This window comes from Gymnoscopelus microlampas (assembly GCF_963454915.1).
Source record: "Gymnoscopelus microlampas genome assembly, chromosome: 16".
NCBI classification, from domain to species: Eukaryota; Metazoa; Chordata; class Actinopteri; order Myctophiformes; family Myctophidae; genus Gymnoscopelus; species Gymnoscopelus microlampas.
In genome coordinates this window covers 1,061,385-1,087,856 of record NC_139953.1, presented here as the reverse complement: position 1 = coordinate 1,087,856, position 26,472 = coordinate 1,061,385, and the positions used below count along the sequence as shown (strand labels likewise).

Here is a 26,472-nt window from a genome sequence, read left to right as displayed (position 1 = left end):
TGTTGGTCTTACTGAAGTAGCTCTAAATGATACATGATAGGATACCTTTATTTTGAAGCAAAGTATATCATCTGTATATGGAGACAGGGTTTTATCAACATCATCATCTCTCTGTTGAGCAACATTTAGTATGAATTGAAGGCCTTCTGTTGTGGGCTTTTTGACATAATTATGGATCTAGTTTCTTTCCTTTTTCTAAATGAGTACAGTATCCATGTTATTAGGCTGTATGTACAGTAACCATATTGTTACCAGTGATACTAATTAAGGCTCTGTTCCATTCTGGTGAAACAGGGTGCTGCTATTGTCAATGTAGGCCACTGGACTGGCTCTGTTACACTAGATAGAACTTTAAGCTATGTCACTCTCCAGCTATCTCATTGGCTAGTAGATTTGGCAAGGGCCTTCTCATCTTTTCACATTCTAAAATATTTGCAACGATTTACCTGTCAGTTTATGAAGAAACCCGTGAAGGCAGATGCAGATAGAGCAGGTGGAGACAGATACTGTAGTATAACTTGACTGTAACCAAATATGTGAAATGATACCAACTCTACAGAATTGAATGATTTGCGGTCAAGGATAACCTTGAACATCAAATGGGTGGAGCTTGGTTTCCCTCATCCAGGCGTGCTAAGTAATTGTTAGTAGTTCTAAGGCCTACATTTTTCTCTACACTATTGTTGAAGTTGATTTTTTTTCTCACAATTTCACATTTTCTCAAGTTTGGGACATTTCATACATTTTAGGGACTTATACTTAAGTGAATTTGTTAATATTTTCCAACCCCTGATAAGTGAAGTCAAAATAAAACTAGAAAAGTGCTCCTCGGAGCACAAGTCTCTGCCAGGTCGGGTATGTTATTATGGCCTCCTGGTGGCGCTATAATAGGCCAGTGTGAAAAGGGTGCCATTTCGGCCTTTCATAGCAATCGGACACTCATTCATGATTTTGTTCCAAAAATGTGGTTTGCTAAATTAGACCTGCTGGTGGTGCTATAACAGGCCAATGTGAAAAGGGGCCTAGTGGGAATGTGTGTACAAAATGTCACGGAAATTGCACTGTGTTCATGATGTGAGGAATTTTGTTCAAAACTGACCTATTCTGCAAACTTTGAAAGCCAATGTTAGGCAAGTAGGATGGAATATGAAATATCGGACACATCCATCTTGATCACATGACTATAGAGATACTGTGTACTGATTTGCGTGTTTTTTGGACAGAATCTGAAGGAGTAAGAGGAAAACATTTGTTTTACAAAAGTCAGCTTCTTGGTGGCACTCTAACAGGCAGATGTGAAAAATGCAGGGCAAAGGTTTTTCCTTGGCCTCTAGGGAGTGTGCGTGCAAAGTTTCACGCAGATCGGTGCAGTTATAGTTAAAAACGTGAATCGGCCTGTTATAGCGCCACCATGAGCCTGATGTGAACGTTTTCAAGTGGCATTTCTTCCTGGCCCATGTGGGAATCTACGTGGATAATTTCACGGAAATCGCATGCGGCGTTCATGATTTGAGGCATTTTGTTCAAAACAAACCAATCCTGCAAACTTTGGAAGCCAATCTTAGCCAATCAGGATGGAATATGGAAACACATGACTATAGAGATACTGTGTACCGATTTGTGTGTTGTTTGGACAACATCTGTAGGAGTAATATCCAAAAATGTGTTTTGCAAAAGTCGGCCTCATAGTGGCGCTATGACAGGCTGATCTGAAAAACATTTCCGCCTATTGTAGGTATTTGTTCAAATCTCCTATTTCCATTCCCATACTGACACTCTAGAATGTACTGATGTCCTGTCTTCAAGACAAGTATATCAAGTTTTAAACCTATCAGAGCTTCCATTGTGAATATACATAAGTTTATATGCCTCCAGACAACAAGGCTTTATTTTTAGTTTATATATTTATATATCGATTTCACCACTTTTGCAGCAAAATATTTTTATACAAGAATCAATTTCATGTATGGGAAGTCTTAGATATGAGGCAAAACAATGTTGTGTTTGGTCCTACCTCAGCCATTGTCACTAGCCATTTGTAAACAAAAAGAAAAGCATAGCCTTCGGAATCGGATGTCCGGCCTTTACAGTATCCGAAAGATCAGACGCTTCCTCACCCAGGAGTCTGTCGAGCTCCTGCTACAGGCAAGCTCACTGAAGCCCCTCCACATAATCCAGAATGTCCCCCCATTCATCCCTGCACATTCAGGACATGATCCAACCCCACACCCCATCTGTTCGAATAACTAACCACAGTATTAATGTTAAGTAACAATAATATTCAAAACTAACCACAGGATTAATTTTAAATATTTTAATAATACTTAGAGTAACCATACTAACCACAATATTGATGTTAAGTAACCATTGTATTCATAACTAACCACAATGATAATGTTAGAGGTTCTTACATTTATAACGAAGGTTGTGGTAAATCTCTCTCCTCTTCTCTGTCTGACTTGCAGACTGTCTCTCTTTCTCTTACTTTATTCTTAGGCTGTCACATGATTTCAGACCCTTTATCCAATACAGTCCAATCCAACTATATTCAAAACATCCAAACTACATTTCAAAACATCCCATGGCAGGGATGCCAAACAACAACTGGTCAGCTGAACTGCAGTGACCTTGAGGGGACATTACAATAGTCAAGTAATGTTGGTTGTAATGAACGTATGTCTAACCCTTTCAAAATCACCAAAAGATAATAAGGCCTTGACCCTAGTGTAAATGCCTAACAGAAAGAACGCAGATTTGATGTATAGCCTATTTAAAGGTTTTGTCCATTTTGACACCAAGGTTGTTTACAGTGGACTTCAGATAGGGTTCCAGGGAGCCCAGGTTCAGGGACCGGATCCAAAACATGACCTCAGTTTTACCGTCATTAAAAAGTATGACCTTCCAGGCTTTGATTTCAAAGGCATAGCATCATTCATTTTCCAAGGCAGATTTAACTGTCAATCATTGGTCCTCCCACAACACATGTCTGAAACCAGGGCAGTAATTTCATGGAGACCATGAAATTCCCAAACTGCCCGAGCTGATTTCACCATTTTCTCCTCTGCCTCTTTCTTGTCAAAGTGTACAGTTTAACACTTTGTGTCACCTTTTTGTTGAGATTCTGAATTCTTATAGGGCAACATCAAGTGAAACGCTGTGCTCATAACCAGTGGTACGTTCGATTTGGAGTATTTGTATGGAACACTGGTCAAATCTTGTATCAGCCAAACAGGAGACTTTCGTACTAATCTTAATGTGAAAATGCTACAAAGCTGTATGATTGGCAGCCTTAAACACAAATAAACATTACACATGCTACATTTTGCTAAACACACATGCCATACTTACAAAATGTCAGAACCTACTGTGTAATGAGAGGAAGAAAAAAAAGAAAAAAAACGTCCGCAATTGCAGAAATCAGTCAAAAATGCTGCCCCAGCCCAAAACGAATACTGCCAAAAATGGACAATACATAGTAGATTTATTACAGCTCAGAACCAGTGCAAAATGTGGCATACTGTACAATATTTATTACAATTCAACAATGTTTTATGTCACAGGCACAGCATGTCTCATGAGTATATTAGAACCCCCAACCCCCCCCCCCCCCCCCCCCCACACACACACACACAGAAATTTACAGTACTGCCGTACAACTCAGAATCAGCCCAAAATATGGTGTACAAATATATATATTAGTCAAGTAGATCAGAAACCACCCACCACACCATCTCAACCCCACCTCATCCAATATCCGATCTGAACCTTGTACTTATCTAGGATCTGCTACTTGTACTCCTTTGCTATTGGTTGATTGTAGTGTTGCTGATAGGGGTTAACTGATATGGGTCTATGGTCTGGAACCAGGCTAGTATTGTGGGGCTTCAAGCACGAAATGTTGTAAGGGGGCGCTATTGGTTCGGCCATTAGGCCACGCCCCTTTTTGAGACAATTAAAATACGAAATGTTTTGCCAATTGTGATGTGTGTTTAAAGTTGTGCGACTTTTTGAGTACGTTAAGACCCTCAAAAACGTGATTCATTCGGGGGAATAATAATAAGAAGAAGTAGAAGAAGAATCTTTGCAATTTCAATAGGGCTTCACACTGGTGCAGTGCTGGGAGGCATGCGTTAATCCGACAGACCTTTTCTCCGACTATGTGGCATCCGCGTGCGGTTAGGGTTAGGGTGCGGGTTTGGTTCGGGTGATGCCGGGCGACATCGCCCAAAAAGATAAAGAAAATCCATCTTTCATCGCCCCCCCGCCCACTTCGCCCGATCGCCGGCTCTCATAGACTTTCATTATCTTTTGGGCGATGTTGCCCGGCATCGCCCGAGAGTTGCCCGCTGTTAAAACGCACCGTCAGGCCCTAATAAAAACCACGGAAAATCAGAATCCTGCTTGAATTCACTGTAAACCACTGGTTATCCCTGTTCCTCAAGATGCTCTTGTAATGCTGGTTTTCTATCCTACCAGGACCTCTAATACTAGGAGTAATAGGATAGAAAACCAAGATTAATAGAGGTCCTGTTAGGATAGAAAATCTGCAGGTCTAGAAGACCAGTGACTACTAGTCTCACGTAGATGTTTCTAGGTTGAGATCTCCACCTAGAAACATGTGGGGAAATCTAAATCTAAATTCAATGTACAGTAGGAGCTAGAACAGCTGCTGAAAAACCTACACCTACTGCTTTGAAGATAAATCATATCGATATACCAATATGTAGGGCCACCCTAAAGTATTTTCACTGATTCTGCAATGAACTTTATTTTATTTTATTTCCCCAAATGTTTCAGTGGGCAGAGATCTTTGATTGACCAGTGGTTTAATCCATTGGTTTGTTTAAGTCTCCAGGTCCAGGGAACAACAGTCCACCTCATAGCAGAGAAACTTGATGAGTCTGGAAGGAAGATCGAAATCCCTGAGGAGCTTTAACCTGCCAACACCAACCAGATGTCTGATCCTCAGTCTGCACAGCTGCATGAGAGGATGAGGAGGCACTGTGTACACACACACACACACACACACACACACACACACACACACACACACACACACACACACACACACACACACACACACACACACACACACATAGTATAATGTCATATCACTGTAACTAGTTCTTGAAATAGCCTCTCTCAGCTGTCTGTTTCATTGGAGACCAGATAATAAACATACCTGCTCTGATCTTGATTTCGGTCCAGAGTGGAGAAGAGACCAGATGTTCCATCAGTCTGGAACACAGCCTGACATGGCTGACGTAGTTTAACAGCAGAGAAATGAGAGGCCCCACCAAGTGACTGATGGACGGCTTGGACACAGCCTCACAGAACTAGACAGGATAGAAAACACACAACTAGACAGAGTAATAAACACACAACAAGACAGCCTAGAAAACTATGCTGCTGCTCTACCTCTAACCTCTCTGTTACCCCCCCTACAGATCTCAGATTACTACTTCATAACTCTCTCAGCGTTCTCTCCATCTCTCATGATAGACCCTTCCTCACTAAGGAGACTACGCAGCACCTTATCCAGGCCTAAGTGATCTCCAAGCTTGACTACTCTAACTCCCTCCTTATTGGCCTCCGAGCATGCTCACGTAAGACCCTCCAAATGATCCAGAATGTCACAGCACGACTGGATTTCAACCACCCAAAACGCTTCACAAAGACTCACCTCTTCAGACTCTACCTCAGCCCCTAGCACTCCCCTCTCCTAGTTTCTTTGAGGCACTATATTGTTCTCAATGCACTCTACTCACCATGACAATAATGGAAACAAACATACATTTTTCTCATGTATGAACAGTGAGCTTGAATAGAAACATAAGAGTAGTTTCACCTGGAGACGGCTCCGTGGAACATCACGGTTCCAGTTCCTCTGCTCTTCACTGTGTGTTTGTGTGGGATGAGTCTTACTGCCGTAAACGCAGTGGAAACAGGAGCGAGCGTTGCAGCCGTGGTCCAGCAGCAGTTTGAGCATGGGGAGGTGCTCCATGCTAAGGAGTACCACAGAGGGAAATGCAGAGGGCTGGGTGGAGATGGAGGCATTCACGTCAGCTCCGTACTTCAGGAGGAGGGACGCCATCTCCATAGATTCTCTCCTGACGGCAACTAGCAGGGGGTTGAACAGGTCCAGTTTGGGGTTGGCTCCAGCTTCCAGCAGCATCTCAGTGGCTTCCAGGTTACTGTTGTAGACGGACAAGTAGAGCGCCGTGCTGCGTTTGTCCTCATAATTTTTACGTCTTTCTTCAGACAGCTGGCAGTTGGGATCGAATCCTGCCTTCAGGAGAAGTTCCATGATGTTATTAAAATTGTGCTCTGCGGCGATGTGCAGTGGGCTGATGCCGCTACTTGTGATTCCGTTCAGGCTAGTGATGGGAATCAGCAGGGACACAATACTGAAGGAACAAAAAGCAGACATTAAAACCACAGGAACACAGAGTGACTGGTGTTTTTCATTACTGCAAAGCCCCCCTTCATTGTAGAAGGTAAGTGATTGATTGTACACAGAGAAGTGTTCTGACCGTGTGTGAGCTTTCTGCACAGCAACATGGATGGGCAGAAGACCAGACTTGGTAGATCTGTTGACGTCTGCTTTGAGAGACAGGAGCAGCTCCACGGTGGACACATGACCATTCTTACATGCTTCATAGAGCGCCGTTGAACCGTCAGATGCAGTACCGTTGATATCAGCACCTGAACACACAATAGAACAAAGTCTGTCTGTCTGTCTGTCTGTCTGTCTGGCCCTCTGTCCAACAACCTATGATATAACCTCTATTACTGCTAGAAAACCAGCAGTACTACAGGACGGGTCCTAGTAGGAATTAAAACCAGCAGTACTACGGGTCCTAGTAGAATATAAAACCAGCAGTAGCCTACTACAGCTCCTATTAGGATACAAAACCAGCAGTACTAGGGTGTCATGTACCTACCATGTTTGAGAATGAAGCATAGCGTTTCTAAAGTCCCATTTTGAGCAGCAGTGGACAGAGGAGTCATGCCGTAGTTGCTGGTTGCACTGATTTTGGCTCCGGCTTTAAACAGCATCTCACAGATCTCCACATTGTTCCGTGAAACAGCTTCATGTAGCGCTGTATATCCCTGGATACATGCGGTGTTGACTGCTTCTGCACCGTGGTTTAACAAAATGGCCACCAGCTCTGTATTGTTCCTCTCACATGCTGGGGAGAACAGGCACTTTTTGGTTAAGATATACAATAGCTTCTGTTGAATTAGGCTGAACAGTTTGTCTGTGATTTGATTTCTGAACTACTTTGATAATTGTTCTGCTTCTTTCTTAACAAGCAGAGGCTAATGTTTGAAAATACTCACAAGTCAACATACTACTTTATAGTGTTTTTCTTCCAGAATGATACTTTTTCTTTTGTGATTAGCTGGTAGCTTGATCATTTGTTTAAACAATAACTTATTAGGGGACATACAGAGAGGGCTAAGGTACAGGTGAACACAAGGCGGAATCACCAGTATTCATCAACCCTGGTCCTCAAATACCCAACTGGTTTCTGCATACCAGCTACAAATGAATAGTTATAGAGGCAGCAGTTTCTCAAGAGGTAGAGCGGCTACTTGGGAATTGGAAAGTTCCCGGTTCAATTAATCTCCTGATGAGAAGGTTGGTGCCTTGCATGGTTTCCTCTGCCATCGGTGTGTGAATGGGTGAATGTAATGCACATTGTAAAGTGCTTTGATAAAGGCACTACATACAAATGCACCATTTACACATTTTCACCATATTTTAACTAGTCCCTTAGTAATCAGCAAAGTAGAATGACAACCAGAACCCTATGTGAATATAATTAACTTATTGGTTGTATTGAGCACACAACATTGACTAGGGGCCATGGTAGGAGAGAAAACCAGCAGTAGTAGGGTTCAATAAGGAACAGCACTGGGAACCACTGAATAGACATAACACAGCTAATTCCTGCATTATCAATGAATACAGCACAAACTGTGGTGGTTGTACCTTTATAGAGAGGAGTATCTTGAGTTCGATTCACAATTTCAGGATCAGCTCCTCTCAGCAGCAGCAGACGGACACAGCTTGCGTGCTCATTATTGACCGCTATCATCAACGCTGTCTGTTCATTCTCTGTTTTCTTGTTCAACATGCCAGGCTGGGCTGGAAGAAACAAGACACACTAAACTAAACTGAGATAAGATAAAAAATAATAATAATAATCCCCAAAGGACCACGTCTCCTGTCAAAGTGTTCTTCAGCATGACAAAAAGAAAACAAGTGTTCTTTAATCATATTACTCACTCAATATTCGCTTATGGGAGAGTGCCCCCTGGCGTGATCACAGAAGCATTATTTATACACTCCAGACAATTCCATTGGCTGGACCAAGGTTGTGGCCTGGCGTCATCAGCAAGGACCACCACCATATGCTACAAGCACTTGCTGAAGCCAGCCGCATCATTCCAACTTCTCTTCTCGAAATCACAGAGCATACTCTCACCTTATCTCTCAGCCATGGTGTAGCTCAACAGCTCGTATTGAGACAAGCGTTGAATCTTGGACTCAGAGCTCTACCGATTAGCATTCACAAAACTGGTGCCGCAAAAGACCTTGGGTTCTAGCTTGTAAAATGCTATTTTTGCTCTAGAGAAGAGTTTCTAATGTTAAGCCTCGAAAGCTGACGCTTATGCTGCAAAAGCCGATATTGTAATATTTCCGAGCTAACAAATATAGCTGAATTGAATTACAATTATTTCTACGTTAAAATCAGGTCACGTTTGAGCTACAAAAAGCCATGCCGTGCGGTGTAAAGCTACTCCCCTGCCGGCAACAGCAGGAAGAAGAAGCCCAATCAGAAGCTGTGCCCCTGCGAGAACAAAATGTCGGGCTACGACACCCACACTTGCTGCCTACGATGCCTGGGTTTGCAGCCCGCTACCAGAACTCTGCAAAGTCCAGGCTTCTGCTCGCAGATACCTGTGAGGTTTCTGGCACACAGGCTAGGCAAGCAAGCAAAGCTTGCCGACGACCCGGTGCTCGACCCCGTTCCCCCAGTGCCCAACAGGGCAGACAATGTCGACGACCTCATGCCCCTCTCTCAAGATGAACCTGGCGCGGAGATGGTGGCGGCTGCCCCCATGAAACCGGAGGAGGACGCTCTGCTGCTAGACGACTGCAGCGCAGATGTGAGGAGAAGAAAAAAGAGGGAGAGGCTCTCCAAGTGTGCCTCCCCAGAAAGGCTTCAGAAAGGCTAAACTGGGGGGTTTAGGACTCCTCACTTGGCCACTGTTGGGCAGCCAGGTACCAGACCTCCTTAAGCCCTTGGAACCAGAAGGAATTCCCATGACCGCCTCTCCAGCAAGAAGCGCTCCACAGCGCCCAGCTGACAACAAAGGCGGTAAGAAGAAACAGAAGCGAGCGGCAGAGCAGCCACAACCCGCAGAGGAGAGTGGAGAGGCTCCTACTACCCCCCACCCCCACTCTCCAAGTTTTCATGTTCCCTGGGGTTTTCTGCTCAGGCGGACCGTATCTCACGGATCACAGTCCAGCAAAGAAAAGGAAGACTGGTGTATTGCATAATGTATCTGTTCAAAATGTGTGAAATACAAATGTCTTTCCCACCGATGTTGTTTCATGAAGACAAATGACCCCATTGCAGCAAGGTATGTTGTCAAGGGCAGGGGTGGATTTCTTTTTAGATAAAACACAAATATAAACCCAAGAATTATGAGCCCGTCATTACGGACGTTTCGAAGAGGCCCCATAGTGACGGGCGAAGCTCACTCTGTCCCTGAGGGGCAAGTGGAAAGGACATGAGCAGTGAGCACCCTCAAACAGGCAGGCCTGTGCGATCTCGGCCTGTCGATAGAGGCCGCATTGCACTCCCCTCGAACGAGTAGGTTACAGACTCCAGTTTGCCTCAAAGCCCCCAGCATTCGAGAAAGTAATCTTTTCTCATGCCAGCGGACAGGCAGGCAATTGGGTTCTTCAAGAGGAAATTATCTCCTGTTATCAAAAAGGGCGACAAGGGAATTACGACAAAATCAAAGTCTTTGCGGGTTTTACTCCCGGTATTTGCTCGTATCTCCAGATAAAAGTCCAGATAAACTCCTGATAAAAGGGGGATGACCTTCCCCCTTGAGACTGTCAAGGCTTGTCAAGAGTTTATCAAGCGAATATTGAGTTAGTAATCATAATAACTATCATATTATGATAACATAATGTTATTTGAATATTACGAGCGAGATATTCACCAAAACACCCTCCTTGCCTGATTTGGCGAGAAGGGAATTGCTTATCTTGAATGAGGCGGCCGCCTTCAGCAAGTGCTTATATCGCATAAGGGGATGGTCCTTGCTGATGACTCCAGACCTTGGAATGGCCAATGGAATTGTCTGGAGTGTATCATTAAAGCTCCTGTGATTATGCCAGGGGGGCGCTCCCATGAGCGATTATTTCGCTCATAATATTCAAAGGACATGGGTAACGTTTGGAACCTAACGTTTGTGTTACCTGTCAGCAGCACTCTGAGACAGGCTTCCTGGCCATAGAAGGCTGCCTGGTGGATTGCCAGCCAGCCAGGTTTACTGGGCATCCGGTTGCATCCTAGGACGTTAACTAGCTTTCTGACTCTGTTAACATCACCAGTCGTTATCGCTGCTAATAGAGGATCCTCCACCCTAGAAAACAATGCACCACATACACTGTAACTGTAACACTGTTTTACAATCACACCGATCTCTTAATGCCGACCATGGAACGATTATGGATATCTTGTTCTGGGGCTCTTATGATTCTCAAATTCTCTTCTTTCTTTATTTCTTTAGATTAGGACCCAAGCACTGGACCCCTGTGAAACCCTACTTAAATGCAAGGGGTATTCTTTGCACCAAAAGATTTATGTATTTTATGGGACTCAAAAATGGACGATGCAAAATGGCTCAATACAAAAACTCAAACTTTATGCACCAAAATACAGTTTCACCCACATGCACAGAATTTGTTGCGCACTTGTATCAGGTTGAGATTTCAAAAAGCCCCTTGATGCCATGAACTAAAAACAGGAAACCATTTTGAATTGATTTTGGGCTTTTACTTGACCTCCTCCAAGGAGGATAATCAGATCTACCTCAAACTCGCTCAGCCTACATAAACCTTAAAAATTAAAAGTTTCTAAACAAGAACAAGAAGTGCTTTGTAACTCGGCTGTACGAGTCATGTCTCGTCTCATCTAGGTGGCAACATTGAGTTATAGACATAACGCTACCTACTGGTAGCATGAATCCGCCTAGTCAGGGCTGCCGTAGCTCATTGGGTAGAGAGACCAACCTGGGAAAAAAAGATCCCTGGTTCGGGACCCGGCCCGTCCTACGTACTGTATTGAAGTGTCCCTGAGCAAGTAACTTGAGCCCTAACTGCTGCCCGAGGCACTGCCTCTGTCGTGGGCACTGGATGGGTTAACACTAGCATGACTGAGGTTTCATTATCCCCCACACTGCCTGAAAAACGATCATTTTGATCCCCAAATCAGGCTATCCTATTGGCTACTGTCTCCCCTCTGTGCTCCAGACTAGTTCACACTTTCCCCCCGAAACAGTGGGGGGTTCCATTGTCTTCTAAATAGCTATTAACATCTCAATTGCACTCTGCTGAGTCAGTAAGCCAACATAATGTTGTTGTTGTAGGCAGGCAGAAACATTATAAAATAGTAATGTAGTATATATATATATATAAAATAGTATTATAAAATGTAATGGTAACTGCAGATTCTGTATGTAAAATCTTTATAAAAAAAGTGTATAAAACAGCACGATCTGTAGCGTCACATTAAACTCTTCAGTGAAACATGGAGCCTATATGAACGCTGAAGCCACTGTCTAATTACATGACTATCTCCATTGTCCAAAACACATGGATACCTCTTGACAAACCTATATTATATTATATAATATTCACATTATTGTCTGAGCGTAAAGCTCTCATTCTATCAGCTGTCCACGCTGACAGAAGCGTCTCCTCTCCTCTCCTTGTCAGCGCAACAAGTGAACACATCGCTATGTTCCACAAATGTGCTCATTCCTGCGCTAAATATCTGATCTACAAACATAAAACAGTCGCTGCTAGCCCTCTGCTTGTAGATCGGATCTGTTGGCGCAGCATTGGGTTGCCAAATTTTGCGAGAGAAATAAGCAGTCAGGTCTATGAAAATGTTACTGCATGCGTTGTGCCCTGACAAAACAGTGAGGCATGAAACCATTGCATTGTAAATGGGGTTTATAGCCGAGGCTAATTTGCAACCCCAGTCCCTGGTTAGACCTTTCTATATAAATATTTACCTAATAAAAAATCATTTACAAAAGGACATGCATGAAGCTCTAATCTAAACAAGTATGAAAATATATTTATATCTGCAAAGTAGGCTAAAGTTTTCAAATAATTGTAGTGGAGTAAAAGTACAAGATTTGCCTCTGAGCTGTAGTGGAGTAGAAAATTATTACCATTATAATGTAATTATATGGGTAATTATAATAATAATAATTGAAATATGTGGAAAAACAAGCCCAAAGTCGCTTATAATAAGCAGACATGGCAACATAGACAGAGCCCTGGCTGTTCAGAGCGCATGGCTGCGCGGTCTGCGGGGGGTCTCGAAGGTGTCAACTGTTTTTACATGGGGGAGTAAGGTGATGAGAGCGGTCAAATTAGCCAAAATATAACGACTGGGATGGTATATATGGGTCTGATTTCATATTTATAATAAGTTTCAGAAAAGAAAAAAAAATGCAATGATTTGTATCAAATAGTTAGGAAAAGTCATGAAAGGGGAATTTCCTCTGAGCTTCATGAGAGAAGATAATCCACTTTAAATTCTCAAAATCGTCCATATTGACCGGCTAGTCACGCAAGTGTTAAATGCAGAGGACACATGTTGATTTGGTCTGTGTTACTGGTGTGTCTGTTTCAACTCACTCCTCTGTTTCTCGGGAAACATCTATTATTATTCTATTAGCACTGCAATACGGCAACCGTGACTGTCACGTTCCCATTGAAGATAAAGCTGCAGCATACTCCAAACACCATATTTGTTCGGTCTATAAGATAATAAGATAATATAATGACGTCTATCAGGCACCTACCGGTCAGCACGCGTTGTGGTCGGAGGATTGGGAGAACTGTAGTGAGCGGTGATAATATGATCTTGTAGGGTGCTGGGCTTAGCGCTGGTGCTGTGATCGTGTTGGGTGCCTGGTTGAGTGCTGGTGCTGTGCAGGTGTGGGGTGCTGGGCTGTCTAACTTCTGGATTGGGTGGACATGGAGTTTGTCTGGTATCTGTGGATGGAGTTTTATTGTGGTCTTCACTGAGGCTGCGTTCAATGGCTATCTGGATCAGCTCCTCATCAGACATGTTGGTGTAGACAGAATAGTCCTCAAACCCCAACGATGGACCAGAGGATCCTGGCACAGAAAGGCCAGCTGTCTCCATGATGATGCTGATGAGGGAGAATAACAAGACAACACAGAAATAATCTGATATTACTGACCTGTTCCAAACAAATGATTGACACATGTCAGTGATTGGTCATGTACACCATGTATAACCACCATGTATAACCACATGTTCACCCGACACCCCAACCCCAACCACAAGGCCATGATGAGGTACTTAATATCAGACATTACACCATTCCCAATCTCAATGTCAATAGTCTTTCAGAGGAAACAAAACAGACTAGGAAAGTGCGTTCCTTTGAGCGCAGGTCTCCACCAAGCCAGTTTATCTACCCAGGGCCCATAAATTGTCGAAGGCAGTTATAGACAATTTGAATAGTATATGAGAAAGCTGTTCATATATCTTTATCACACAACTTCAGATATACTGTGTACCAATTTGTGTGAGTTTTGGACGAAGGCTGTAGGAGTGTGTTTTGTGTGTTTTGAAGAAAACGTTAAAATTGTGGAAAGTCTAGTTGGCACAAAATAGTCGGGCCCTTCAGTATATGGGGAGTTGTGTCATGATTCAAGGAATCCAGGGACAAAAGATTTTGATTGTGTGACCTACGGTTCAAGAGTTATAGGTCAAAAGTTATAGGTAGCCTTCGATGTCACTGTCTACAATGACTCAAATCACAAAAGACATGCATTTTCTTTACAGTCGGTTAAAATCTTGTACAAAACCATCCACAACAAAGTTTGTTACAGCATCTCTATTCAACCAAGTCTCAAGCAGAGACTGAGAACATCTGAAAGATGCCATGACTTTGTAGACCTTTGTAGACCTTTTTAGGGCAGTGACAAACAGACAAAAATATACCCCTACCGGAGGTAGGACCAAACACAACATTGTTTTTCCTCATCTCTAAGGCCTCCCATACATGAAATGGATTCTTGTATACAAATATTTTACTGCAAAAGTGGTGAAATTGATATATAAAGTTATACACCCCCCAAACAAAAAATAAAGCCCCGGCCGTCTGGGGGTTGAGGCATATAAACTCATGTAGATTCACAATGGAAGTTCTGAGAATGGTGGCATACTTGAAGACAGGGCATCCCTCTACATTCTAGAAAAGACTGAATGTCAATATCTGAATGGAAATAGGAGATATAGTCATTTGAACATAATACCTACAATAGGCGGAAATGTAAATCTATGTAGAATGTTTTCTTGACTTTCTAGTGACTCATAGCAACACATTTTGTCGCCTGTTGGAAAGATGTGGTTCAACCAGCAATAACAATTGTGTTAATGTAGCTTGCATACTCATGGAGTTATGTCACTAAACATGGTGTCTCAAATGGGGAAAGATGAAACAGTCCTCTTGAACACAGATTAGTTTTATTTTGACTTCACTTATCAGGGGTGGGAAAATATTAACAAATTCACTTGAGTATAAGTCCCTAAAATGTATGAAATGTTCCAAACTTGAGAACATTTAAAATTGTGAGAAATATGCAACAATAGTGCAGAGATAAATGTAGGCCCTAGAACTACTAACAATTATTTAGCACACCTTGATGAGGGAAACCAAGCTCCACCCATTTGATGCTCAAGGTTAACCTTGACAGCAAGTAATTCAATTCTGTTGATATTCTGTTGAGAGTTGATATCATTTACTCTCCACACTAACAATATCTTTGTATGTTAAGCGATGTTGTATGAACCCTACTCAGTCTTCTTGACCAGACTTGTCAATTGATGTTGGTCTTACTGAAGTAGCTCTACATGATACATGATAGGACACATTTATTTTGAAGCAAAGTATATCATCTGTATATGGAGACAGGGTTTTATGAACATCATCATCTCTATGCTGAGCAACATTTAGTATGCATTGAAGGCCTTCTGCTGTGGGCTTTTTGACATATTTATGGATCTAGTTTCTTTCCTTTTTCTAAATGAGTACAGTATCCATGTTGTGCGTACACTATTGCTAGGCTCTATGTACAGTAACCATATTGTTACCAGTGATACTAAGGCTCTTTTCAATTCTGGTGAAACAGAGTCAGGGTGAGCTATTGTCTCAGGCTACTGGACAGGCTCTGTTACACTAGATGGACCTTTAAGCTATGTCACTCTCCAGCTATCTCATTGGCTAGTTGATTTGGCAAGGTCCTTCTCATCTTTTCACATTCTAAAATATTTGTAATGATTTACCTGTCAGTTTATGAAGAAACCCATGAAGGCAGATCTAGATAGAGCAGGTGGAGCCAGATACTGTAGTATAACTTGATTGTAACCAAATATGTTAAATGATATCAACTCTACAGAATTGAATGACTTGATGTCAAGGATAACCTTGAACATCAAATGGGTGGAGCTTGGTTTCCCTCATCCAGGCAGGCTAAGTAATTGTTAGTAGTTCTAGGGCCTTCATTTTTCTCTGCAATATTGTTGACGTTGATTTTTTTTTCACAATTTCACAATTTCTCAAGTTTGGGAAATGTCATACATTTTAGGGACTCAACTAAGGATATAAGGATAAGGATAATTCCTTTTAACAGGTCATTCATGAAAGTCCTTGCGGTCTTGTTTCCAATGAGAACGTGTGAGCAATTAGGGGTTAAGAGTCTTGCTCAGGGACAAATTTCATTTAATCGACACATATGTTGACCTGGCCTGGAATCAAACCTGTGGCAACCAGGGCCTCTGGCTCCATAGGCGGGCTCACTAACCACTCAGCTATGGCCGCCCCTGAATTTGTTAATATTTTCCCACCCCTGATAAGTGAAGACAAAATAAAACTAATCTGTGTTCAAAAGGACTGTTTAATTTTTCGGGACACCATGTATAACTCCATGAGTATGCAAGCTACATTTACACAATTGATTGAATTTTTAGACAACCAGGCTTTATTTTTAGTTGAACTTTATATATTTATATATCAATTTCACCACTTTTGCAGCAAAATATTTTTATACAAGAATCCATTTCATGTATGGGAAGCCTTAGAGATGAGGAAAAACAATGTTGTGTTTGGTCCTACCTCAGCCATTGTCACTAGCCTATTTGTAAACAAAAAGAAAAGCATAGCCTTCGGAATCGGATTTCCGGCCTTTACAGCATCCGAAAGATCAGACGCTTCCTCACCCAGGAGTCTGTCGAGCTCCTGCTACAGGCAAGCTCACTGAAGCCCCTCCACATAATCCAGAATGTCCCCCCATAACCACAGGATTAATGTTAAATCATTAATAATACTTAGAGTAACCAAACTAACCACAATATTGATGTTAAGTAACCATTGTATTCATAACTAACCACAGTGATAATGTTAAGCAGCCATCATAACTAACCACAGTGATAATGTTAAGTAGCCATCCTATTCATAACTAACCACAGTATTAATGTTAGAGGTTCTTACATTTATAACGAAGGTTGTGGTTAATCTCTCTCCTCTTCTCTGTCTGACTTGCAGACTGTCTCTCTTTATCTTACTTTATTCTTAGGCGGTCACATGATTTCAGACCCTTTATCCAATACAGTCCAATCCAACTATATTCAAAACATCCAAACTACATTTCAAAACATCCCATGGCAGGGATGCCAAACAACAACTGGTCAGCTGAACTACAGTGACCTTGAGGGGACATTACAATAGTCAAGTAATGTTGGTTGTAATGAACGCATGTCTAACCCTTTCAAAATCACCAAAAGATAAAAAAGGCCTTGACCTTAATGTAAATGCCTAGCAGAAAGAACGCAGATTTGATGTTTAGCCTATATAAAAGTGCTGTCCAGTTTGACGCCAAGGTTGTTTACAGTGGACTTCAGATAGGGTTCCAGGGAGCCCAGGTTCAGGACTGGTTCCAAAACATGACCTCAGTTTTACCGTCATTAAAAAAGTATGACCTTCCAGGCTTTGATATCAAAGGCGTAGCATCATTTATTTTCCGAGGCAGATATAACTGTCAATCATTGGTCCTCCAACAACACATGTCTGAAACCAGGGCAGTAATTTCATGGAGGCCATGAAATGCCCAAACTGCCCGAGCTGGTTTCACCATTTTCTCCTCTGCCTCTTTCTTGTCAAAGTGTACAGTTTTTATAAACAATTTGTGTCACCTCTTTGTTGAGATTCTGAATTATTATAGGGCAACATCAAGTGAAACGCTGTGCTCATAACCAGTGGTAGGTTCAATTTGGAGTATTTGTATGGAACACTGGTTACGGGGAAAGCTATGATGAAAGTTTGACACAAATCAAATTTAGTACCAGCCAAACAGGAGACTTTCGTACTAATCTTTATGTGAAAATGCTGCAAAGCTGTATGATTGGCACCCTTAAACACAAATAAACATTACATTTTGCTAAGCACACATCTCATACATACAAAATGTCAGAGCCTACTGTGTAATGAGAGGAAGACAAATATAAAACAACACTTTGTTCTCAATGGCAGAAATCAGTCAAAATGCTGCACCAGCCCAAACGAATAATGACATGGTGTAATATGTTGGTAGATCAGAAACCACCCACCACGCCATCTCAACCTTTGGGATCTCGCTCCTCCTGGATCTGAACCTTGTACTGATCTAGGATCTGATACTTGTACTCCTTTGCTATTGGTTGATTGTAATGTTGCTGATAAGGGAAACTGATATGGGTTTATCTGGGTTGATACTGGTAATGGTATTACGGAAAACATTTTCTTCCTAATTGAAATAGCTAAATCAATAGGAAGTTGTAATTTTCTGTATCTGCAAAATCTGATTCATTTACGTTTGTTTTACGGGCTAAAACAGTGACTTTGAAAGCTGTTTCTCCTACATATTTCCAATGACACCAACCACAAGTCTGTATGGCAATCAGCTCAAAAGTTACATAGAAAAAAAGGAAAAACTTCGTAGACCTTGTAGATCAGCTATTTTCACTTCCTGTTTGGCAAAGGAAGTTTGACGCTTCGCCACGGTGATGCCGTTTTATGAAAACTCACTTTTTGATAACTTTTCATTGCTAAGGTCTCTTGTGTGCAATGAGCGAGTATGAGTTGATTCTGACCATCCTCCTAGGATGAGTTCATTAAAGTATGACCCGTGAAAATGGCTAAAACACCACAATAAATTCAAAATGAGTCATCCTGTTGGGTTTAGGTCATGGCGCCAAGAGACTTTTTTGTAAGTCGGGACATGATATAGGTGTGTACCAATTTTCATACATGTATGTGAAACCGTATTGTGGGGCTTCAACATTGAAACTTTGTAGGGGAGACGATTAAAATACGTAATTTTTCACCACTTGTGATGTGTGTGCAAAGCGCCCAAAAACGCGATTTATTATGGATAAAATAATAATAATAATCTTTGCAATTTCAATAGGGCTTCGCACTGGTGCAGTGCTCGGGCCCTAATAATAACAACAACAACAACAACAACAACAACAACAACAACAATAATATGTTCATGGCATTGATTCTCTTACAGTGTGTTCAATAACTAATTTACAATATGACACCATGGATGTGTAAATACGAATCTACATTAAAGCTGCAAGCAGCGATGACTGGGCCCTCACACCTCTGTCCATGTTAGGGGCAAATATCGACCAACCAGAACAGGGAGCAGAGCTAATTAACTGCAAGGAAGGACAAAGATTTAGACGACTCATGACTCTGTGCGACAAATTGTTCAAAAGTTATGGTAAATAATAATAATAATAATAATAATAAAGCTTTATTTATATAGCACCTTTCGAAACAAAGTTACAAAGTGCTTCACATATATAAAATACATCATACAGTAAGAGAGCAGAAAAATATGAAAACATTTAAAAGCAAAAACAAAAAAAATAAATTATGCAGCAATACAGTAGGACACAATGGGTAAAAGTCTTTAGGTAATAAAAGCGACTCTATATAAGTGGGTTTTCAGGAGGGCTTTGAACCGGGGCACAGACTCTGCAAGCCTGATCTCTAAGGGAAGGGCATTCCAGAGAGTCGGGGCTCTAAATGATAGAAGCTATGAAATATCGACCAATCAGAAGAGGGGGTGGAGCTAATTAACACCAATGAAGGACAAGGACTCTCAACCGAATCAAGTGACACGACTTACAAGTCTGTACGACTAACTGTTCAAAAGTTAGAGAAAAAAATAGGGACTGTCAAATATCGACCAATCAGAATAGGGGGTGGAGCTAAGTAAAACCAATGAAGTACAAGGACTGTGATCTCACCCACAAGTCTGTATGGCAATCAGATCAAAGGTTAAATAGAAAAAAAGAAAATAAACTTGACCTTGTAGATTGACTATTTTCACTTCCTATTTGGTGTTGAAGTTTGACGCTTTGCCACGGTCACACCATTTTATGAAAACTCACACTTTTGTTAAGTTTTCATGGTTAAGGTATTTTGTGTCCTACTAGGAAGAGCTTGTTAAAGTACAACCCGTGGAAATGGCATGACATGTGCTAAAATGCCGCAATAAAATAAAGAAAATGAATTCCTGTTGGGCTCCAAGAGACTTTTTTGTAAGTCAGGACATGATACAGGTGCATACCAATTTGCATACATGGTGAAATAGAGATCTTTAAATGACCAGTGGTTTAATCCATTTGTTTGTTTAAGTGTCCAGGTCCAGTGAACAGTTCACTTCATAGCAAAGAAACTTGATGAGTCTGGAAGGAAGATCTAAATCCCTGAGGAGCTTTAACCTGCCAACACCAACCAGATGTCTGATCCTCAGTCTGCACAGCTGCATGAGAGGGTGAGGAGGCACTGTAAACACACGCACGCACGCACGCACGCACGCACGCACGCACGCACGCACACACACACACACACACACACACACACACACACACACACACACACACACACACACACAGTATATGTCATATCACTGTAACTAGTTCTTGAAACAGTCTCTCCACTGTCTGTTTCATTGAAGACTAATAAACATACCTGCTCTGATCTTGATTTCGGTCCAGAGTGGAGAAGAGACCAGATGTTCCATCAGTCTGGAACACAGCCTGACGTGGCTGACGTAGTTTAACAGCAGAGAAACGAGAGGCCCCAAAAAGTGACTGATGGACGGCTTGGACACAGCCTCACAGAACTAGACAGGATAGAAAACACACAACTAGACAGGATAGAAAACACACAACTAGACAGGCTAGAAAACACACAACTAGACAGGATAGAAAACACACAACTAGACAGGATAGAAAACACAAACACGCAACCAGACAGCCTAGAAAACTATGCTGCTGCTCTCCCTCTAACCTCTCTGTTACCCCCCTACAGATCTCAGATTACTACTTTAACCTTCTCTCTCGCTCTCTCTACTCTCCCACCTAAACCCAGCCACCCTCAAACCATCAACACTACGTAATCTCAAGATGTGTCCCATCTGTCTTCAAGACGGCCAGAGTCATGCCACTTCTCAACCCTTGACACCTAAGACGTCATGAACTACAGACAAAAACTTTTGAACGTGTTGTTGCTTACCAGCGTTCTCTCCATCTCTCACAGAATAACTTTATGGATCCAAACCAGTCAGGATTCAAACCTGCCCACTCCATGGAAACTGCACTCCTTGCAGTCACAGTAGCACTCCATGCTGCTCAGGCTGCCTCCCACTCTGTCCTGATCCTTCTACCCATCCTCCACAAGCTCTCTTATCACTATTCTGTTGATGACACTCAACACTGACATCTAACACTGGATGTCTTCCCACCACGTCAAGCTCAACTCAGATAAGACTGAGCATCTCTTCCTCCCAGGTAATTCCATGTAGGATCTCACTGTTTCCATCAACAACTCCCTAATTGCTTCTATTCCTGCCAATAGCGAAGAGGGTAGTCCTAGACAGTCAGCTGTCCTTCAACACACACATTGCAGTGGTCACTCTTTCCTGTAGGTTAACGCTCTATAACATTCAAAGGATCACCCTTCCTCATTCAGGAGACTATACCCAGCTCCTTATCCAGGCCTCAGTCATCTCCAAGCTTGACTCCCTCCTTATTGGCCTCTGAGCATGCTCACGTAAGCCCCTCCAAATGATCCAGAATGTCACAGCACGACTGGATTTCAACCACCCAAAACGCTTCACAAAGACTGACCTCTTCAGACTGTACCTCAGCCTCAGCCTAGCACTCCTCTCTCCTAGTTTCTTTGAGGTACTATAGTACATTGTTCTCACTGCACTCTACTTAAGTGAACATTTGACCTGTTGTTTGCTGCCCATGCTTCTTCTGCTTGGGAGGCATGCGTTAATCCGACAGACCTTTTCTCCGATGTGGCATCCGCGTGCGGTTAGGGTTAGGGTGCGGGTTTGGTTCGGGTTTAGTATTGGAAACGTCGGAGCGCTGCGCTGTCGGAGGAATGCGCTGTCGGACTAACGTACTGCACCCCTTCTGCTTACTCCGATCCATGACCATGACAACAATGGAAACCAACATACATTTTTGTCATAATATATGAATAGTGAGCTTGAATAGAAACATAAGAGTGGTTTCACCTGGAGACGGCTCCATGGAGCATCACGGTTCCAGATCCTCTGCTCTTCACTGTTTGTTTGTGTGGGATGAGTCTTACTGCCATAAACGCAGTGGAAACAGGAGCAAGCGTTGCAGCCGTGGTCCAGAAGCAGTTTGAGCATGGGGAGGTGGTCCATGCTAAGGAGCACCGCAGAGGGAAATGCAGAGGGCTGGGTGGAGATGGAGGCATTCACGTCAGCTCCGTACTTCATGAGGAGGGACGCCATCTCCATAGATTCTCTCCTGACGGCAACTAGCAGTGGGTTGAACAGGTCCAGGTTGGGGTTGGCTCCAGCCTCCAGCAGCAGCTGAGCGGCTTCCAGGTTACTGTTGAAGACGGAGAAGTAGAGCGCCGTGCTCCGTTTATCTTCATAGTTTTTACGTCGCTCTTCAGACAGCTGGCAGTTGGGGTCAAATCCTGCCTTCAGGAGAAGTTCCATGATGCTATTGCGGTTGCGCTCTGCGGCGATGTGCAGCGGGCTGATGCCACTACTTGTGATTCTGTTCCGGCTGGTGATGGGAATCAGCAGGGACACGATGCTGAATGAACAAAAAGTTGACATTAAAACCACAGGAACACAGAGAAACAAGAGTTTTTCATTACTGCAAAGCACCTTCATTGTAGAAGGTAAGTGATTGATTGTAAACAGAGAAGTGTTCTGACTGTGTGTGAGCTTTCTGCACAGCCACATGGATGGGCAGAAGACCAGACTTGCTGGATCTGTTGACGTCTGCTTTGAGAGACAGGAGCAGCTCCACGGTGGACACATGACCATTCTTACATGCATCATAGAGCGGCGTTGCACCGTCAGTTGCAGCACCCTTAATATCAGCACCTGAACACACAATAGAACACAGTCAGTCTCTCTATCTGTCTATCTGCCACTCTGTCCAACAAGCTATGATATAACCTCTAGTACTGCTAGAAAACCAGCAGTACTACAAGTCGGATATAAAACCAGCAGTACTACAGGTCCTAGTAGGATATAAAACCAGCAGTACTAGGGTGTCATGTACCTACCATGTTTGAGAAGGAGGCGTAGCGCTTCTAAATTCCCATTCTGAGCAGCAGTGGACAGAGGAGTCATGCCGTAGTTGCTGGTTGCACTGATTTTGGCTCCGGCTTTAACCAACATCTCACAGATCTCCACATTGTTCCGACGAACAGCTTCATGCAGCGCTGTATATCCCTGAATACATGGGGTGTTGACTGCTGCACCGTAGCTTAACAAAATGGTCACCAGCTCTGTATTGTTTTTCTCACACGCTGGGGATAACAGACACTGTTTGTTAAACATATACAATAGCTTCTCTTGAATTAGATAGTACAGTTTGTCTGTGATTTGATTTCTGAACTACTTTGGTATTTTTCTTCTGCTACTTTCTTAACCTGCTTTGATGTTTTGAACATGTTTTGAAAATATTGCCTTTTTCAGAGACAAACCTTTAGTCAGAAGTAGAATGACAACAAGAAGAAATGTGAATATAATTAACTTGTTGGTTGTATTGAGCACACAAACATTTACTAGGGGCAATGGTAGAATAATAATCCAGCAGTAGGCTTTTCGAGGTCATGGTAGCATAGAAAACCAACAGTACTAGAGGTCCTGGTAGGAGAGAAAACCAGCAGGGTTCAATAAGGAACAGCATTGGAAACCACTGAATAGACATAACCGGGGTTGCATTGCTCATGGGACGGCAGTGCACGCCGTGCAGGAACCTATTTAAACAGGAGCACGTGCACACACATGCATAGATTTAAAACGACTTTAAATTCACACCTCAACAAAGTTAACAAAGGCTGCCGACCGCCGGTTGTCACACCAGCATGAATTAACATAGGATTAACACAGGATTGAGCCTAGATGCATATCAATTGTCCATTGTGTGACCTGTAGTGTAGGTCATTAAAATAGAGTGCAACCACACACCAAATCAGCAATGCAACACTGGACATAACACAGCTAATTCCTGCATTATCAACGAAAGCACAAAATGTGGTGTTTGTACCTTTATTGAGAGGAGTATCTTGATCTTCATTACCAATTTCAGGATCAGCTCCTCTCTCCAGCAGCAGACGGACACAGCTTGTGTGCTCATGATAGACCGCTATCATCAACGCTGTCTGTTTCCCTGCTGTTTTCTTGTTCAACATACCAGGCTGGGCTGGAGGAAACAAGACACACATAAAAAGAGAGAAGATAATAATAATAATCCCCAAAGAACCACGTCTTCTGTCGAAGTGTTCTTCAACAGGACAAAAAGAAAACAAGTGTTTGTTTTACCTGTCAGCAACACTCTGAGACAGGCTTCCTGGCCATGGGCGGCTGCCTGGTGGATTGCCAGCCAGCCGTGCTTGCTGGAAACCAGGTTGTATCCTGGGACGTTAACTAGCTTTCTGACTCTGTTAGCGTCACCAGTCTTTATCACCGCTAACAGAGGATCCTCCACCCTAGAAAACAATGCACCACATAGACACTTTTACAATCACACTGACTCTTAATGCCGACCATAGAACGATTATGGATCTCTTGCTCTGGAGCTTGCTGGAACTCTTACGATTCTTAATGTATTTATTTATGTATTTATTATTATTTAATTATTTAATTAAACATTTTCTTTCTTTTTAATTTTTCATTCATTTTTTTTATATGATATATCCATCAATCTGGGAACCCATTTGTTTTTTCCCTTCGTTTTTGCCTCTGGGGGTACCACCTGCTTTTATGTGTAGAAACAGGAACTCGGTTAGGCTCCTCCTGTTTCTTAGTCTACTTTAGCACAAGGGAGGCCGTGTGCTTCTGTGTTTGTTCGTGCTAACAACAACACTACATGTTTAAAGGTAGGGTAAGTGATATTTTTGGGTTAAAACAAAAAGTATGTTGTTAAAAGGTTAAAGCAATATATTGTGATAGTAATCATTGCTATGGAGTGTTTGTTCAGTAAGTCTCCCCGTCTCTCCAGCTCTTTAATAAACAGAAAATATTTTTTTTGGTAGGTGTCAAAATCTCAGCCAATCAGGAGAAAGTACCCATTTTTAAGCTTAATTTGTATAGTGTTCCAGTTCCAATTTTGCCTGCTCATTTCTTAGTGTCATCACTGCCAATTTCACTTGTTTAATCTATATCCTGATTGAGTTCTCTGTCCTGATTGGATAAAATTGGAAATGAAACTGAAACGAAAATGTATTTTCTGTTTTATAAAGAGCTGGAGAGACAAGGAGACTCCTTTTACTGAACAAACACTCTATAGCAATGAGTACTATCAGAATATAGAGCCATTTAACACTTATTTCAACCAAAGAAAATCACTTACCCTACCTTTAAGTGGTGGTGGTACTGACTGAGAGATTATTTTTAGCACTGCAATACACCAGACGTTACTGTCACGTTCCCCTTGAAGATAAAGCTGCAGCATAGTCCTACCAAACACCATCTTTGTTCGGCTAGGTTTGGTCAATAAGAATACAATGACGCCATATTCAGGCACCTACTGGTCAGCACGCTTTGTGGTCGGAGGATTTGGAGAACTGTAGTGAGCGGTGACGATGTGATCTTGTAGGGTGCTGGGCTTAGCGTTGGTGATGATGCTGTGATCGTGTTCGTTATTGGGTTGAATGCTGGTGTTGTGAAGGCATTGGGTGCTGCGCTGAAAGAGTTCTGGATTGGGTGGACATGGAGTTTGTCTGGTATCTGTGGATGGAGTTTTATTGTGGTCTTCACCAAGGCTGCGTTCGATAGCTATCTGGATCAGCTCCTCATCAGACATGTTGATGTAGACAGAATAGTCCTCAAACCCCAACGATGGACCAGAAGCTCCTGGCACAGAAAGGCCAGCTGTCTCCATGACGATGCTGATAAGGGAGAATAACAAGACAACAAAGAAATAATCTGATATTCCTGGCATTAAGATTGACCATCTCCATGACAATAGTCTTTCAGAAGAAACAAACAGACTAGGAAAGTGCCTTATTGGAGGGCAGGGCTCCACCAAGCCAGGTTATCTACCCAGGGCCAGCACATTTTGGAAGGCAGTTATAGACAATTGGAATAGTATATGAGAAATCTGACTGATACATCGTCATCACATGACTTCAGATATACTGTGTACCGATTTGTGTGAGTTTTGGACAAAGTTTGTAGGAGTTGTAGCAAAAAGTGAAGAAAACGCTAAATAGTTGAAAATAGAATGCCTAGTTGGCACAAATAGTCTGCAATGACACAAATCACAAAAGTCATGCATTTCCTTTACATTCGGATACAATCTTCTACCAAACCTACAAGGCAATTGAGGACATTGCACCCCTGCAACTTCAGGATCCAACCCCACACCCCATCTGTTCGAATAACTAACCACAATATTAATGTTAAGTAACAATAACATTCATAACTAACCACAGTATTAATATTAAATAATTAATAACAAACAGAGTAACCCTACTAACCACAATATTGATCTTAAATATAACCATTGTATCCATAACCAGCCACAGTATTAATGTTAGATG

General features: G+C 42.3%; 1 protein-coding gene across 1 annotated transcript in view; it reads right to left on the bottom strand.

Annotated features, from left to right (window-relative positions):
• Positions 1–19,318: 19,318 nt before the first annotated feature.
• The window catches only part of LOC311062574 (uncharacterized protein), a 21,005-nt gene continuing 13,851 nt past the window's right edge, over positions 19,319–26,472 (bottom strand). Inside the window, exons 10-17 of the mRNA XM_084081714.1 lie at positions 25,459–25,818; positions 24,251–24,417; positions 23,976–24,131; positions 22,987–23,232; positions 22,630–22,801; positions 21,947–22,505; positions 20,389–20,542; positions 19,319–20,202 (exon numbers count right to left, since the gene is read on the bottom strand). Of these exons, the coding sequence (XP_083937840.1) occupies positions 20,048–20,202; positions 20,389–20,542; positions 21,947–22,505; positions 22,630–22,801; positions 22,987–23,232; positions 23,976–24,131; positions 24,251–24,417; positions 25,459–25,818 (1,969 nt within the window). The 3' untranslated portion in view covers positions 19,319–20,047. The remainder of the gene's footprint in view (positions 20,203–20,388; positions 20,543–21,946; positions 22,506–22,629; positions 22,802–22,986; positions 23,233–23,975; positions 24,132–24,250; positions 24,418–25,458; positions 25,819–26,472) is intronic.